The following is a 15331-nucleotide window of genomic DNA, read 5'->3' on the forward strand; positions in this document are numbered from 1 at the left end:
TTCTTTAATTTCTTGAAAATTAGTAGGCTATTTCAATGGGGGAAAAATCCCAATTGGATGATTTTTAAAAATACTTATATGTATAGTATTTTGAGTGGTTACTAGATGTGCTTATCAGCTGTAGCAGAACTTCATGAAACATTTTTTGTCAGTCACTTTCATCAGAGCATAGGAGGTTTCCCCACATTATCCTAACGCTAAACCTACTTCAATTCAGTTATAGTATTAGTTGGAGTTTACCACTAGATGCCATTGAAGATCCTTAAAGTTTAAGGATCCATCTTCTGTAAAATAAGTATGTGCTTCATCATATTTGCAAACTATGAATATACTTAAATGAAGGGCTATCTGTAGAAGTTTTCATTGTATGAAATTTCACAGTATGGAGTACCAGCTTATAGTTACAGAGAATTTTAAGTTAGTATATAGGTAGATGTCACACCTAATCCAATTAGGTATTTCTTGTTAAAATGCCAAATACTTTTCATACAGAGGAACCCAGCGATCACTAATTAGCATATTACTTACTTTTTTGTGAGGGAGCTAAGATTATAGATTTTAGAAATTGTCAGCCATAGACTCAGGATCCTGACAGAAAACAGAAACTGGTGATTTGGGGAGAATTTCATAAAAGGACTCTTTACAAAGGTATGGGTGAGATTTAGGGAGTCCAACCTGGGAAAATGCAGGATCCTGGGGCTGCTGGAGGAGCCATTATCACTCTTTGGGCTAAAGGAATAAGGAGACGGTGCAGGTAGTACAACCCAGAGAAGGTAGTTGCATAGAGAGGTCACCTGACAGGAACAGTGTATGATTCTGGAGGAGCCAGATCTCATTCTCTGCCTACCGTCCTAATCTTCTGCTTAGTGCCTCCTGTTGGCCAAACCCAACTGGAAGTATGAGGGCAAAGAAACTTGTTGATATGGTCCCTGATGGTCACTTTCCCAGAGCACAGAGTGGGCTAGGAAAGAGTGGAAAAGTGATCTGAAGGAGTAAACAGAAAATAGCAACCATATTAGCTAAAGGAAAAGGAATAGGAAAGGGAAGAAGCAAATATTAATGATATTAATTTGTTCATTGTATCATTTCTCTTTTTTAAAATTTCATGACACAGGTCCTGAAAATCTTGTGTAAAAGACCAAAAAATACATTGGTGATATTATAGGAAAATATTATTTGTTTTAATTAATTTTTATTTGAAAAATATGTTTTATTAATGCTAGATATTATTTTCAAAGGCCAACAAGAAATGTGAAGAAGCACGCCAGGAAAAAGAAGCAATGGTAATGAAGTATGTAAGAGGCGAGAAGGAATCTTTAGACCTTCGAAAGGAAAAAGAGATACTTGAAAAAAAACTTAGAGATGCAAATAAAGAATATGAGAAAAACACTAACAAAATTAAGCAACTTTCTCAGGAGAAAGGACGGCTGCACCAGCTGTACGAAACAAAGGTATAACTTTTGATATTGTATCTTATTTGAAACTTACTCTCTTTGCTTTTCCTTATTTAATCAAATAATCGTAACTTAACATGGTTAAACCACTGTTAAACATAAAGTTGTTTTTCTTAGTTTACCTTCAAAGAATGCTTTAATAATTCCAATATCTTGTTACTTAGCTCCAAAAAGTTTTTCCTATGAAAAGATGAGAAACTGACATGTTGTTTATTAGACAGATCTTTTTAAAAACTTCCTTTTAAAATCTGCATGTTGAAGAAATGACTTTGTGCTTCACAGGAAGATTTTATTTTGGTAAAAGATATACATGGTGTGTCAAAATGTGAGTAGTTTTTCAGCCAGAAGTATACTTTGACCAGAATCTTAATGTAACACTTACTTACACATCATAGAATTTATATTTTACTTGTAGAAAAACATGTTCTTACATGCTGTCCAAGGAGATTTAATTACTGTGCTATTTAGAATCCTTGCTATTAACTAGCATCCTCATGGCGTAGTCTTGTGTCCAGTAGGTTATCATTTCTTGGTAATCAATGATATTTTTTATTAATTAACTTTTAGTTCAGGAATGTTGTCATTGTCTCAAGAATTCTGGCAAAACCAATTTAATTCATATTTCACCTTAATGTCAGCCAGTTGAGAAGAATCAGAAAGGTACGCTTATACTCACAGTGTACTAGTTGGTTAAAATATAAATATTAATCATCTTATGTCTGTTAATTGGTTTTAGGCTTTTACTGTCCTCTTATGAATTGAACTTTAAGTCAGTTTATAGGCTGTAATGTGCTAGCCCTGAATTATAGTGTTATTGCATTAATTATCTTGAGATATAAAAGATACACAAATGATTGGTTGGTTGTTTAAATGAAAAATATGACCTGGTGATATTATTTTAGGAAGGTGAAACTACTAGACTCGTCAGAGAAATAGACAAATTAAAGGAAGATATCAACTCTCAAATCATTAAAGTAAAATGGGCACAAAACAAATTAAAAGCAGAAATGGATTCACACAAGGTGAGTACTGTAATACAGTGGAAAAATTATTAGAATCAGTTTTAAGAGCACATGCAGTAATAGTTATTAATGAGGCATAAAGCTTAGTGACTCCTGTAGGATAGCTTGGGCCTGAATATTTGGTGATCATAAAAAGATACTTCCTTGCATGATTTACATATTAAATTGGATAGAATGTTGTTTTAGCATTCATTGTTTTTAACCCCCCAATGACTTTGTTCTTTAAGCATTTTTAGTGTTCTATATTTTATATTAAACATTGTCAGGTTCGGGGGAAGAGGAGAATATGTAGGTTATCAAAATTGAAAGTAAACTCTGGAAATTCTTAAAAAAATGTTAGTGATGATACAATTCTTATAATCAAGAAATATGAATTTTTATTTAAATATAAACATAACAAAGAAAGTTTCCTTATCTGTTTATTATGAATATAATTCTATTTGTATTGTGTATAATGAATATCATATTATTAAACAATATAATAAAAAGTGGTGATAAAGGCTGGTACCTGATGCCATAATTTTAAGCAGTAACTGAACTGGTATAAGCAGTAATAAAAATCTGAAGATGATAGAATGTGAAGTAAAAAAAACTTTGAAATATGATTTAAACAAAAGAGCCATGTTATTTATAACAGTTACCACATTTTCAAAAATAGGCTTAATGATATTGTTTAAATTATCATTGGCATCTCTTTAAATAATCCTAAGTTGGTAGAACTGTTAACCTTTGGATATTTGTATATTATAATATCAGAGAAAACTGTAGGGAGAAGTGTCTGTTGACAGTGGTCAAAGATAGGTTAGAGAATGGTAGGTTTCTGAGCTAATTGCTGATCAGCAAATGAGTGTTAGGAAACTATATGGGCAGAGAAAGAACTGCCAGAAGGAGTAGGGGCAACAATCCTTAGGGCTCACACAGGGCTACAAACCATTTGAAATTGTATTTGACACAGGAGTCTCTCAATTGCTGTGTTTTGAATAAATGAAGTGAGTACCTACTATGTATCAGGCTCTGTTTTAGTTATTGATGATATAGAAGTGGGGGGGTAAAACAGATAAAGTTCTGTTCTCTATCTCTCTCCTTCTTCTTGTTGAGCTAATATTCTCATATTTTAAAAAACAATATTTGAAAAAGCCTTCAAATGTTTAAATTTTAAAAGTAACACAGTTTTAATATAAGTGAAATTATTTTTAAAAGACCTGCAACTGAAAGTATGTAAGTAGGCACTTAATTGTATGGTAGGTTTATCCAAAAACAAAATGATGTATAAGAAGCCGTGTGTGAAGGATAGATGCAATTTACATTAAGAGATGACAGGAAAGGCATTCCAAGTGGAGGAACAGCAAGATAAGAGAGAAAAGGGAGATGAATATTTGGTGTTTGAGAAAACCAACCTAACTAGAACAGAAGGTTTATGTTAGGTATTCCTTCGTTAATTCAACACTTATTACATGAACAATTAATATGTGGCAACTACTGAGCTAGGTGTTATCCAGAAGCTGTATCCTCAGTGGGGGAAGCATGTAAGCTGCTGTACAATGTATCAAGTGTTACAATCTAGGGATTCCCTGGATTCTATCTATGGGAAGGCAGAATAGCAACTTCTACCCCTTTCTGAAGGGAAGCTACTAGGAGGAGATGATACCTAAACTCTCATTTGAAATCCACATAATAGCCCAAATTATGGGACTGGATGGGTACTCTGAAGGAGAACGTTGGAGCTACAGGGTAGGGCTGTACTGGGACAGTCACCACAGGAAGTCTAGCTAGTCAAGGAGACAGCGAAGGCAATGATGAAGTGGGCAAAAACAGGAGTATGTTGTCTTGTAAACAGAGGAAGGCTATTCAGAGTCTGGAGTGATCAGAACTGGAACAGGTAAGTCAAGAAGAAGAAATGAGAAAAAGCAATTGGATTTGATGAGGAAGTAGTCCCTGCAGACCTTCAGAATTGTTATTTTAGGAGAGTAGTTAGGAACAGAAACCAAATTGCAGCATGAATCTGTAAAAAAGTTTTGAATAGATACCTTGGCCATAAACCAAACAATTGACTTTTTATGGATCTACAAAGAACTGCTTAAACACTTTGCTCTTTTTGTCTTTTCAGGTTAGTAACTTCTAGTGATTTGATGAAAACTCTGTCAAATTTAACTTTATTTAATGACTATCAATTAACTGTTCAGGCCACATTTAGTTTTTTGTCAGAAGCATAAAATGTTATTACTAAAATAGTATCTGACTCCAGTGGCAGTGCTACGACAAGAGCTTTCTCTACTGTCTGGTCATTGTTCTCACCATTCATCACATCACTATGCCAACCTTGTTACTGTCTGTAAAGGAAAAACCCAGTTTTCCTTCAGTGTAGGGAAAAATCCAGTTCTCCCTACTGTGGGTTTCTTCCCTTTGTGTCTCTTTTACTTTTACACAGAACACTTCACTTCTGTCACTTCTGGTTACCAATGTGAGAAGGCTTTTCCCCACAACAAGCAATTCTCTGTGATACCAGCTGAGTGGCCTACAACTTAACTCAGTTTTGACACTGTCGATCCAGAGATAGTGTCAGATCCCCCAGGTTAAAGGCTCAGTCCCACAAGACTTCCCCCACCTCCCACTTCAGGCACCAGTCCCAAGCCCAGGTTATGACCTGTTCTTCTGATCAACTGGCTATAGATTGGAGGTTCTAACAACCCCCCCGCCTTGGGTTCAATAATTTGCTACAGGGCTTCCCTGGTGGCACAGTGGTTGAGAGTCCGCCTGCCGATGCAGGGGACACGGGTTTGTGCCCTGGTCCGGGATGATCCCACGTGCCGCGGAGCGGCTGGGCCCGTGAGCCATGGCCGCTGCGCCTGCGCGTCCGGAGCCTGTGCTCCGCAGCGGGAGAGGCCACAGCAGTGAGAGGCCCGCGTACTGCAAAAAAAAAAAAAAAAAAAAATTTGCTACAGTACCACACAGAACTCAGGGAATGAGTACAGTTATTTACCTTTACCAGTTTATTAAAGGACATTATAAAGGGTCAGATGAACAGTGAGATAAAGAGATACATAAGGTGAGGTCTGGGAAGGTCCCAAGTGCAGGAGCTTCTGTCCCTCTGGAGTTAGGGTTTGTCACCTTCCCGATATTGGATGTGTGCACCATCTGGAAGCTCCCCAAGCCTCATACTTTTGTTTTTTTGTGGAGGCTTCATCACATAGGCTTGAGATTGATCATTAACTCCATTTTTACCCTTCTGCCTTCTCAAGGGAATGGGGGACAGGGTTGAAAATTCCAAGCTTCTAACCATGACTTGGTCTTTCTGGGGACCAGCTGTCATCCAGAAGTCCAGTCAGAGTCACCTCAGTAGAACAAAAGACACTCCTATCACTTGGGAAATTATGAGGATTTCAGGAGCTCTGTGGCAGGAACAGAGGTTAAAGACCAGTATTAGAACAAGAGATGCTCCTGATGTTTTTATCACTTAAAAAATTACAAGGGTTTTAGGAGCTCTGTGCCAGGAACTGGGGACAGAGACCAATATATATTTTCTATCATCTCACATTGTCTTTTTGTCAATGCAGGAAACCAAAGATAAACTCAAAGAGACAACAACAAAATTAACTCAAGCAAAGGAAGAAGCAGATCAAATTCGGAAAAATTGTCAGGATATGATAAAAACATATCAGGTATGCTTAAATTTTTGAATAGATTAGTAACAAATTATGCCAGATATCAGTAATCTTGTTTCATAAATTTTTGTATCTACAATATTCGAAGTGTGGAATAGATTTGGTAGGGCAGCTAAATTAAATACAGGCTATTTCCTATGTTAAAGTACTTGCAGGTTAAATAGAGATCTTACTAGAGAAGTTTTTAACCAAATAAAAACACTAGAAAACGTTAGAAGAATGAAGAGTACAAGAAAATGTATAACTTAAAAAAAGAGCCCATTCTATTATGTTATATATGTTAAGTATGCTCTTCTAGTTGGTGCAAAATTGACGTATTTAAAATCTTTGAATACAGTCATCAATTTTGCATACATGAGCTATATATTTCACGATGAGGAAACTTAATTGCAAAAGCCTTCTTCACATTTCAAAGCATAAAACTTTAAAAATTGTCATACTTTTGTCATTTCTTTCCCATTAGGAATCAGAAGAAATTAAATCAAATGAACTTGATGCCAAGCTTAGAGTCACAAAAGGAGAACTTGAAAAACAAATGCAAGAAAAATCTAACCAGCTAGAAGTGAGTAGCTTTGTTCTTTGTATACCTTGGATGGTATAATATAGAGGAGAGAAAGAACAAGTACTTATTGTCAGCTACTTTAAGGCCTTCTGGAAGGAGCAGGTAATAAATTTTAGATCTGGTTTAGTATATAATGATTTGTGGTTTCTTTTAAACGTTTTTAAAGATGCATCATGCCAAAATAAAGGAACTAGAAGATCTGAAGAGGACATTTAAGGAGGGCATGGATGAGCTACGAACACTGAGAACAAAGGTAATTCAGTCTTTAGTCATGACTCCAGAGGAAGGATAACTATCTTTAATTTTGTACTCATTCTGATTTTTAAATCTTGGGGAAAGGATATTTATATAGAAATATTCCAAAATCAAATAGTAGCATGTCAATTCCCTAGCAACAAAATTGACTCTTAGAGAAATAAAAGTGTCTTCCATTTCAGTCCCTTTAAAGTGTTTGCCAAACATTCCTGTTTCACAGCACATTTGCTTTATCTATAAGTTATCCTTGGTCCTCTGTTACATGGGCTTTAGAGCTGTGTCAGAAAATAATAGAAAGGGACTGCCCTGGTGGCGCAGTGGTTAAGAATCTGCCTGCCAATGCAGGGGACACAGAGTCGAGCCCTGGACTGGGAAGATCCCACATGCCACGGAGCAACTAAGCCCGTGCGCCACAACTGCTGAGCCTGTGCTCTACAGCCCGTGAGCCACAACTACTGAGCCTGCGTGCCTAGAGCCTGTGTTCCGCAACAAAGAGAAGCCGCCACAATGAGAAGCCTGCGCACCGCAACGAAGAGTAGCCCCGCTTGCTGCAACTAGAGAAAGCCTGCACGCAGCAATGAAGACCCAACGCAGCCAAAAATAAATAAATAAAATTAATTAATGAGAAAAGAAAAGAAGAAAGAAAATAATAGAAAACCTTTACATTTCTCCTAGGTATATTTAATAGTCTTGTATACAGTTTTTTAAAAAAAATGTTTGCTTGCTTGCTTGTTTATTTATTTATTTATTTGACTGCGTTGGGTCTTAGTTGCAGCACACAGGATCTTCGTTGCATCATGTGGGGTCTTTCGTTGTGGCATGTGGGCTCTTCATTGCAGCACGCAGGCTTCTCTCTAGCTGTGGCACGCGGGCTCAGTAGTTGCAACATGCGGGCTCTCTTAGTTGCGGGCTCTCATGTGGGCTCTAGAGCACACAGGCTAAGTAGTTGCGGTGCATGGGCTTAGTTGCCCTGCAGCATGGGGGATCTTAGTTCCCTGACCAGGGATTGAACCCACATCCCCTGCATTGGAAGGCAGATTCTTAACCACTGGACCACCAAGGAAGTCCCTTGTATACAGTTTTAATTTCTAACAACCTCTTAAATCTTTTCCAGTGTTATGGTTCTCATTTTAAGAATATTTGCCCTTTTAATATAAGTGTGAAATATGTTATCATTATATATCTTTCATTTATTTAGAAATAGGCTTTTAGGTAACCACCTTGAATTTGCGATCACTTAATAATTTTTAAAGTGTCTTTCATGTACCTTTCTATTTGTTCTTCATGCCAGTACTTTGAGGCAGATAGGGAAGGTACATCCTCTTTTCAGATGAGAAAATGGAGATTCAGCCAGAATGAAGTGGCATGTTAAAAATCCCATGACTAAATCATGAGAAATCTGAGACTGAAACCCAAGACTGTTAACTTCCTATTATATTTTCTTCATGTTAATTAATATTGCTTCAGAATTTAGCTTAGATTATTAATATATAACCACTGTCTGAAATAGCTAATAAAGAACAAGAAAATATTGTTTGTAGTTTAACTCAATTATGATTATTTGATAGGTAAAATGTCTAGAAGATGAACGATTGAGAACAGAAGATGAACTATCAAAATATAAAGAAATTATTAATCGCCAAAAAGCTGAAATTCAGAATTTATTGGACAAAGTGAAAATTGCAGGTCAGATACAGGAGCAGCATCAAAGGTATAAAATGAGCAACTTCTGTTTATGCTAATCAACAGGCTTTTTGATTCTATCTTGTTTCTGTTTTTAAATGCAATTGTTGCATTAAATAAGAGTAATTTTATATTTTACTAGATAAAAAAAACTTTAATTCCTGTCTTCATTTGAACTTATTTTGGGTTTTCTTTGTAGTTCCCATCACGGCTTCTAAAAAATCAAAGTTTATATTCCCTAAATATTGGCAGTAGTTTGTTTTTTTTTTTTGGCAGTAACTATTTATAAGACAGAATGGATTTGTAGTTTTTTATCCATTCCTTAGCTTTCAAATTCTATTACTTATACACAGTAGGTTTTCTTCTAAAAGATAGATATGTATCTATGTCTATATTTTTGCATGTATGTAGCTCAAGGTCAGGAGGTAACATTATTCCTTGGCTTCTTTTCTTTTTTTTTATAAATTTATTTTATTTATTTTTGGGGGCTGCTTTGGGTCTTTGTTGCTACACACGGGCTTTCTCTAGTTGCGGTGAGTGGGAGCTACTCTTTGTTGTGGTGTGCGTGCTTCTCATTGTGGTGGCTTCTCGTTGCAGAGCACGGGCTCTAGGCATGTGGACTTCAGTAGTTGTGGTGCGTGGACTCAGTGGCTCTAGAGCGCAGGCTCAGTAGTTGTGGCTCACGGGCTTAGTTGCTCCGCAGCAGGTGGGATCTTCCTGGAGCAGGGCTCGAACCTGTGTCCCCTGCATTGGCAGGCGGATTCTTAACCACTGCACCACAAGGGAAGTCCTATTCCTTGGCTTCTTATAAAGCCATTTAGCTAAATTCTACTTACGACATTACCTGAGAGAGCCGGGATTCAGGCTGGATCCAGATACCTTCTTCTTCATACCCTACCAACACCCAGGCTGCTGAGTGTTGCTGAAGAAATCCTCAAGATCATCCAGATTGATGCTGCTATAAATTCATGGTTAGCAACCAACCTCAACTGGGAATCCTAATGCACCTCCAGTCCTACCATATGTCCTTAGTCAGAGCCTTCTCCCCATCTTCTTAGCATTATTCCAAACCTTACTGCTTTCTTCACACTTCTGATCTTCCCTCTCACCTTGCTCTTTACTCTTGTCAGGCGATTACCTCTTACTTCACAGAAAAAAAGGGAGCTGTCAGGTGACAGTTCTCTCAACCTCTTGCTATCAGTCCTATGAACTTGCCTGCATCTGCAGTCATTTCTCTTTTCCTTCTGTTATTATGGAAGAAATGTTCCTATTCTTTCTGAATCAAATTGTGGTCCCTACTCCTACTGTGGATCCCATGCTCTTCTGCCTTCTCAGGGTCTTCCTTGATTATTCCTTCTTTATTCTTTATCTCTTACCTCCCTCTTTTTACTGACTTTTCTTCTTTCTACATTTAAATATTATATCTTAAAAACATCAAAACTCCTATGATCTCCTTTCTCCCTTTCTTCACAACCAAAAATGTCTTTATAGAATCATCTGTGCTTGTTCTCCATTTCTTCACATGCTTTGTTCTTCTGTTCCTCTCCATTTATTTTAATGCCCCAGCATTCCATTACAGACTGCTAATGCATCCTTAAATATAGTAGATATTTCCCAGATTAAGCCTTGCTTGAATTTTCAGTATGGACACACTAAGCCCATTACCTTTCTTGATATGCTCTGTTCTTTTGGCTTCATTTCCTTGTACTTTCCTGGTGTTCCTCCCCACTTTCTGGCCAATCTTTTCTGTCTCCTTGGCAGCCTTCTCTTTATGTCATAAAGCTGTTTTTTGTTCTTATTTTATTATAACCCTGGGTGATCCTAACTCTTCCAGTAGTGTGCTGCAGGACCTTCAAGTTAATTATCATCAACCCTTTTTGCTGAGCTCCAGGTACACAAGTATCAAAGACACCTCAAACTTATAATATGTCCAATACTGATTCATGTATCTTGTCCACAAATATGCTTCTCTGATGTTCCTGAGATGAATGATGAGTGTGACATCCACATGATTTTCCAACCCAGGAACCTGGGAGTTACCCTTGGCTCTTCTTTCCTTTCCCTCACACATGTAACCAGTCACAAAATATTTTTGATGCTAACTCTTTAATATCTTTCAAATCCATTTACTGTTTACATCCCCACTGCTGCTACCATTGTCCAAGCCATTATCAGCTCTCCCGGCAAACTGCCAGGGCTTCTAAACTGTTTTGTTTTGTTTTTTTGCTTCCCTTTTAGTCTGTTTCCTACACTGTGGTTAGGATAATCTTTTTTACAAAGGAAATCTCAAACCTCTCAATGATTTCCCATTGCCTCAAGGATTGCCTAGTGAGTTCAGATGGCTTAACATGGCTTGGAAGATCATTAGTAACCTTGCTTCTCCCTCTGTGCCTTCTCCTTCTTTATTCTGTATTTCAGCAATAGTTGGTTAACAAATGTTAATTAATTGTCTCCTAGGTGCCGAGCCCTGTGTTAAGTGCTAGGATATAGTACTGTCCTTATCCTCATCAGTATTGAACATCTGTTTGTTAGTACCAACAAGAAGTCATTCTCTTGTTCCCTTCCCAGCTTTGCACATACTGTTTCCTCTACCTGGAACATATTTTGTTTTCCCACTCACTGTTACTTTCCCTTTAGCTCAGGAATTAGCAAACTATGGCCCAGAAGCCAAATCCAGCTCACTGCCTCTTTCTGTCAATAAACTTTTTTTTGGGAACACAGCCACTCTCATTCCTTTATGTATTATGTGTGGCTGCTTTCACACTACAGTGGCAGAGTTATAAACAGTTGTAACAAAGGCCATATGCTCCAGAAGCCTACATTGTTTACTGTGTGGGCCTTTTATAGGAAAAGTTTGCTAACCCTTTAAATATTACTTTACTCATCACTTACACTAGCTTAGGTGACCCACTCTGTGCTTTCATCATCAAAAATGTTTTTTCACACTACTTGACTAAAAGCTCTTTGAAAGCAGGGGCCATGTCAGTCTTGCTTATGTATATTCCCAGCTCTTAGTTCCTAGCATATGTTAGGCATTCATAGTAATCCAAATAAATACTTGGATGAATGAATAAGAGTACCTTCATAAAGAATTTCATTTGATGAAAATTCTCAAACCATTAATGTCTTTTAATAGTTTAATTTTTTTCTTAATTGTAAACCTTGTTTTCTAGAGGTAAACAAGAAATTGAAAATTTGAAGGAAGAAGTGGAAAGTCTTAATTCTTTGATTAATGACCTACAAAAAGACATCGAAGGCAGTAGGAAAAGAGAATCTGAGCTACTACTGTTTACAGAAAAGCTCACTAGTAAGAATGCACAACTTCAATCTGAATCCAATTCTTTGCAGTCACAGTTTGATAAACTTTCCTGTAGTGAAAGTCAGTTACAAAGCCAATGTGAACACATGAAACAGACAAATATTAATTTGGTAAGTATAAGTGTACATTTAACTTTTAAAGCAACATAGCAAGTAGCACAAATTAAATTTCCCTAAAAGCATAAACTTAATGGTAGTTGATTAAACTCTTTTTTTTTTTTTTTTGGCACTGACTTTCTGATAATTTCAAATGCTATGAGAAATGTCAGTTTTTCCTTTCAACTTATGTAATTTATAATAAAAATTTTTCCCTAACATCGTTAGGAAGAAATATTTCACTTTTGAAAGTAAGAAAACCAGGGTTTTTGTTATTCCTAACTGGATTTATTATATATTTCTTAAAAACTTTAAATTTCTATATTTTTATAACTTAAAAATGGTTTAATATTTCCAAGTAGTGAGAGTATCTTCAGGTTACTCATAGAAATAATTTGAGACTTTAAACCAGAAATAGAGACATGAAAAAAAAAAATACAGAGACCTGTATCACATGTTGTTTTACATGTATAGAATGGCAGATGCATTAATATATCCCCCTGCATTACTGTATAAAGAATTTGAGGAGCTCATAAACAAAACCTGATAATGAGTGATGACAGAAGAATTTACTATGAAAGACCTTGTATTTTTGAGGTTTTAAACTGTGAACAGTAATTGAAACAGATATTAAAGTTGGTATTTTTTATCTTATTTAATATTTAGGAAAGTAGATTGTTAAAAGAAGAAGAACTGCGAAAAGAGGAAGTCCAGACTCTGCAAGCTGAACTCACTTGTAGACAAACCGAAGTTAAAACACTGAGTACCCAGGTGGAAGAATTAAAAGATGAATTAGTAACTCAAAGACGTAAACATGCCTCTAGTGTCAAGGATCTTACCAAACAACTTCAGCAAGGTATAAAATTTTTCTACACTTAGACCTTGAATGTTTTTGTTTCTTTTCATTGTTAAGGATTTATAGAAAAAGTATATTTTACATCAGTTTCTCCCACATTGATTAGAGCTGTATGTTCTTTTTAATGTATTAATGTTAATAAACCACATGGCTGACCTTCTTGTAGTTCCGTGAATAGTTTATAGCATGTTCTATGTTAAAAGACATTTATTCACAGAACCACAAAATATAAGAATTGAGAAAGTACCTTACCAAGGCAGTAGTGTCTAGACTTTGTTGATCACATACTGCTGTCAATAAAAAAGTATTTAAGTATTTGTTCTCCAATTTGTATCTAGTTATTTGTAAATTTTAAACATGTATTACTCTAGTTTATGCACATTAGAAAAACATGAAAAATACAAATTTAAAAAGATTAGATTAAATATAAGTATAAATAGAGTTCTGATATTTTCTCCCTACCCTTGTCTGTGAGTTGTTTTGTGCAGCATCTAGGGTACCTGCCCCCACCTTGTAGACCTCTCACTTAGAGATCATTGAACCCTAACCCTTATTCTTAGGGGAAACTGAGACCCACAAAGGTTATAAATTACCTGGACACAACAATTAACATCTAGAACTGGAACCCAGATTTCTCACATTTAAAAATTCATACAAATTGGGGGTCTGTGCTATGTGATTGGATACAAAGATGAATAAGAGATGTATTCTGACATCCTATTCTCCACTATTCCCCACTGCTTTATTTGTATTAAAATAGGGTGAAATATAGTAATATGGTAAAAGAGACTTAGCATTTACTTAATATAAATATATTCAGATATTTGCCATAAGAATTTAGTTTGTTTTCATAGATGTGATTAAAGGGAAATTTGGGGGAAATTTGTGGTAGTGTGGAGCTCTTCGAAATCTTTCAGGACTCCAAAAGTTAGGTTCTGTGTACCTAAGTGATGCCTGTATCAGTTGTTATCATAATGTTGTTTCCATATATTTTGTATATGACCTGTACATTTCTAGATGTCATTTTATATGAATGACCCTACAGCCCTCCTTTCGAAAGTACATGTTCAAGAAGTTTCTCTTGTTGTTTATGCCATTTTGGCCTAAGTGATTTTAGCAATTAAAATCAGAGATAGTGGGGGCCAATGGTCATGACAGTTGTCACAAGTAATCCATTTCTTTTTCCTGCAGCACGAAGAAAGTTAGATCAGGTTGAGAATGGAAGCTATGATAAAGAAGTCAGCAGCATGGGAAGTCGTTCTAGTTCATCAGGTGAAAAACTAATGTTTTTACAGTTGTTTTTTAGTGATTGATTATAAAAAGAAATAGCATTTTTCGGGAATTCCCTGGTGGTCCAGTGGTTAGGGCTCTGTGCTTTCACTGCCGAGGGTGTGGGTTCAATCCCTGGTCAGGGAACTAAGATCCCATTAGCTGCGGCATGGTCAAAAAAAAAAAGGAGAAGAAATAGGATTTTTTGTTTAAAAAGTATCGATATGCTTTTCTTTAATTTTGAATTATAAAAAGCAGTAGTTGTACATGATTATGTTGTAAAAAATATTTCCAGTTAAATGTTTAATCATTAGACAGGGTTTCAAGTTTGTCATGGGTTTCTATACCATCTGTCTTCCTACCTCCTTTTCCATACCTGCTTCTTTATTCTGTGCAACAGTTTACTCTTCCATTTTTAAATTCAGATTTGTATCCATCTATAGAGAGATTTGGTGTAGTATGCGCTTTCGTTTTCTTTTAATTTTATATTACTTTTAACACCTGAGAGCTAATGAAATGGTCATCATTATATATCAGCTTTTATATATATATATTTATGCCTGTGTATTTTTAAATCTTTTTGCTTTTCTCATGGTAAATATACCTATAGTCTAAAGCAAAAATTGAATCTATAAAATTATGATCAGTAGCACTGTGAAAATTATAATTGGCAAAATATCAGCATATTTACCATTTTTGGAATGCCAGGAACCGTGCTAAACGTTTTAAACATATCATTTACTCACAGAACAGCCATGTGAAATAAGTGTTGTATTCCCATTTTACAGATGGGGAAACTTAAGATTCATAGTGGTTGCATGACTTTCCCAAAATCCACAGTAACAGAACTCTCAGGCTCTGGAGTCTGCACGCCACTACATACACTGCCTCCCAGGAGTTGCACATTAGGGGAAAAAACATCATCAACTGTTACAATAGTGGGAAAATTGTGTAGTAGAGAGAACATGGGTTTGAGATTACACATTGGGTATTTAGATCCCAGCTCTACCATTTATTTGTGCATGACCTTGGATAAGGTATATTACTTGTCTTAAATCTACATAATAGGGTTAGGAAAAAAATGTGTCTTTGTAGAATAAAAAGGATTAGAAATTCTTCTCAAATGATATTGGTAAAAATAATAGCTAACATGC

General features: G+C 36.0%; 1 protein-coding gene across 1 annotated transcript in view; it reads left to right on the forward strand.

Annotated features, from left to right (window-relative positions):
• The window catches only part of CCDC186 (coiled-coil domain containing 186), a 48564-nt gene that overhangs the window by 25136 nt on the left and 8097 nt on the right, over positions 1-15331 (forward strand). The window contains exons 5-13 of the mRNA XM_019940039.2: positions 1239-1451; positions 2357-2476; positions 6031-6135; positions 6602-6700; positions 6867-6953; positions 8524-8666; positions 11812-12067; positions 12719-12908; positions 14100-14180. Of these exons, the coding sequence (XP_019795598.1) occupies positions 1239-1451; positions 2357-2476; positions 6031-6135; positions 6602-6700; positions 6867-6953; positions 8524-8666; positions 11812-12067; positions 12719-12908; positions 14100-14180 (1294 nt within the window). The remainder of the gene's footprint in view (positions 1-1238; positions 1452-2356; positions 2477-6030; positions 6136-6601; positions 6701-6866; positions 6954-8523; positions 8667-11811; positions 12068-12718; positions 12909-14099; positions 14181-15331) is intronic.

The sequence above is a fragment of the Tursiops truncatus genome, chromosome 16 (assembly GCF_011762595.2).
Source record: "Tursiops truncatus isolate mTurTru1 chromosome 16, mTurTru1.mat.Y, whole genome shotgun sequence".
NCBI lineage: Eukaryota > Metazoa > Chordata > Mammalia > Artiodactyla > Delphinidae > Tursiops > Tursiops truncatus.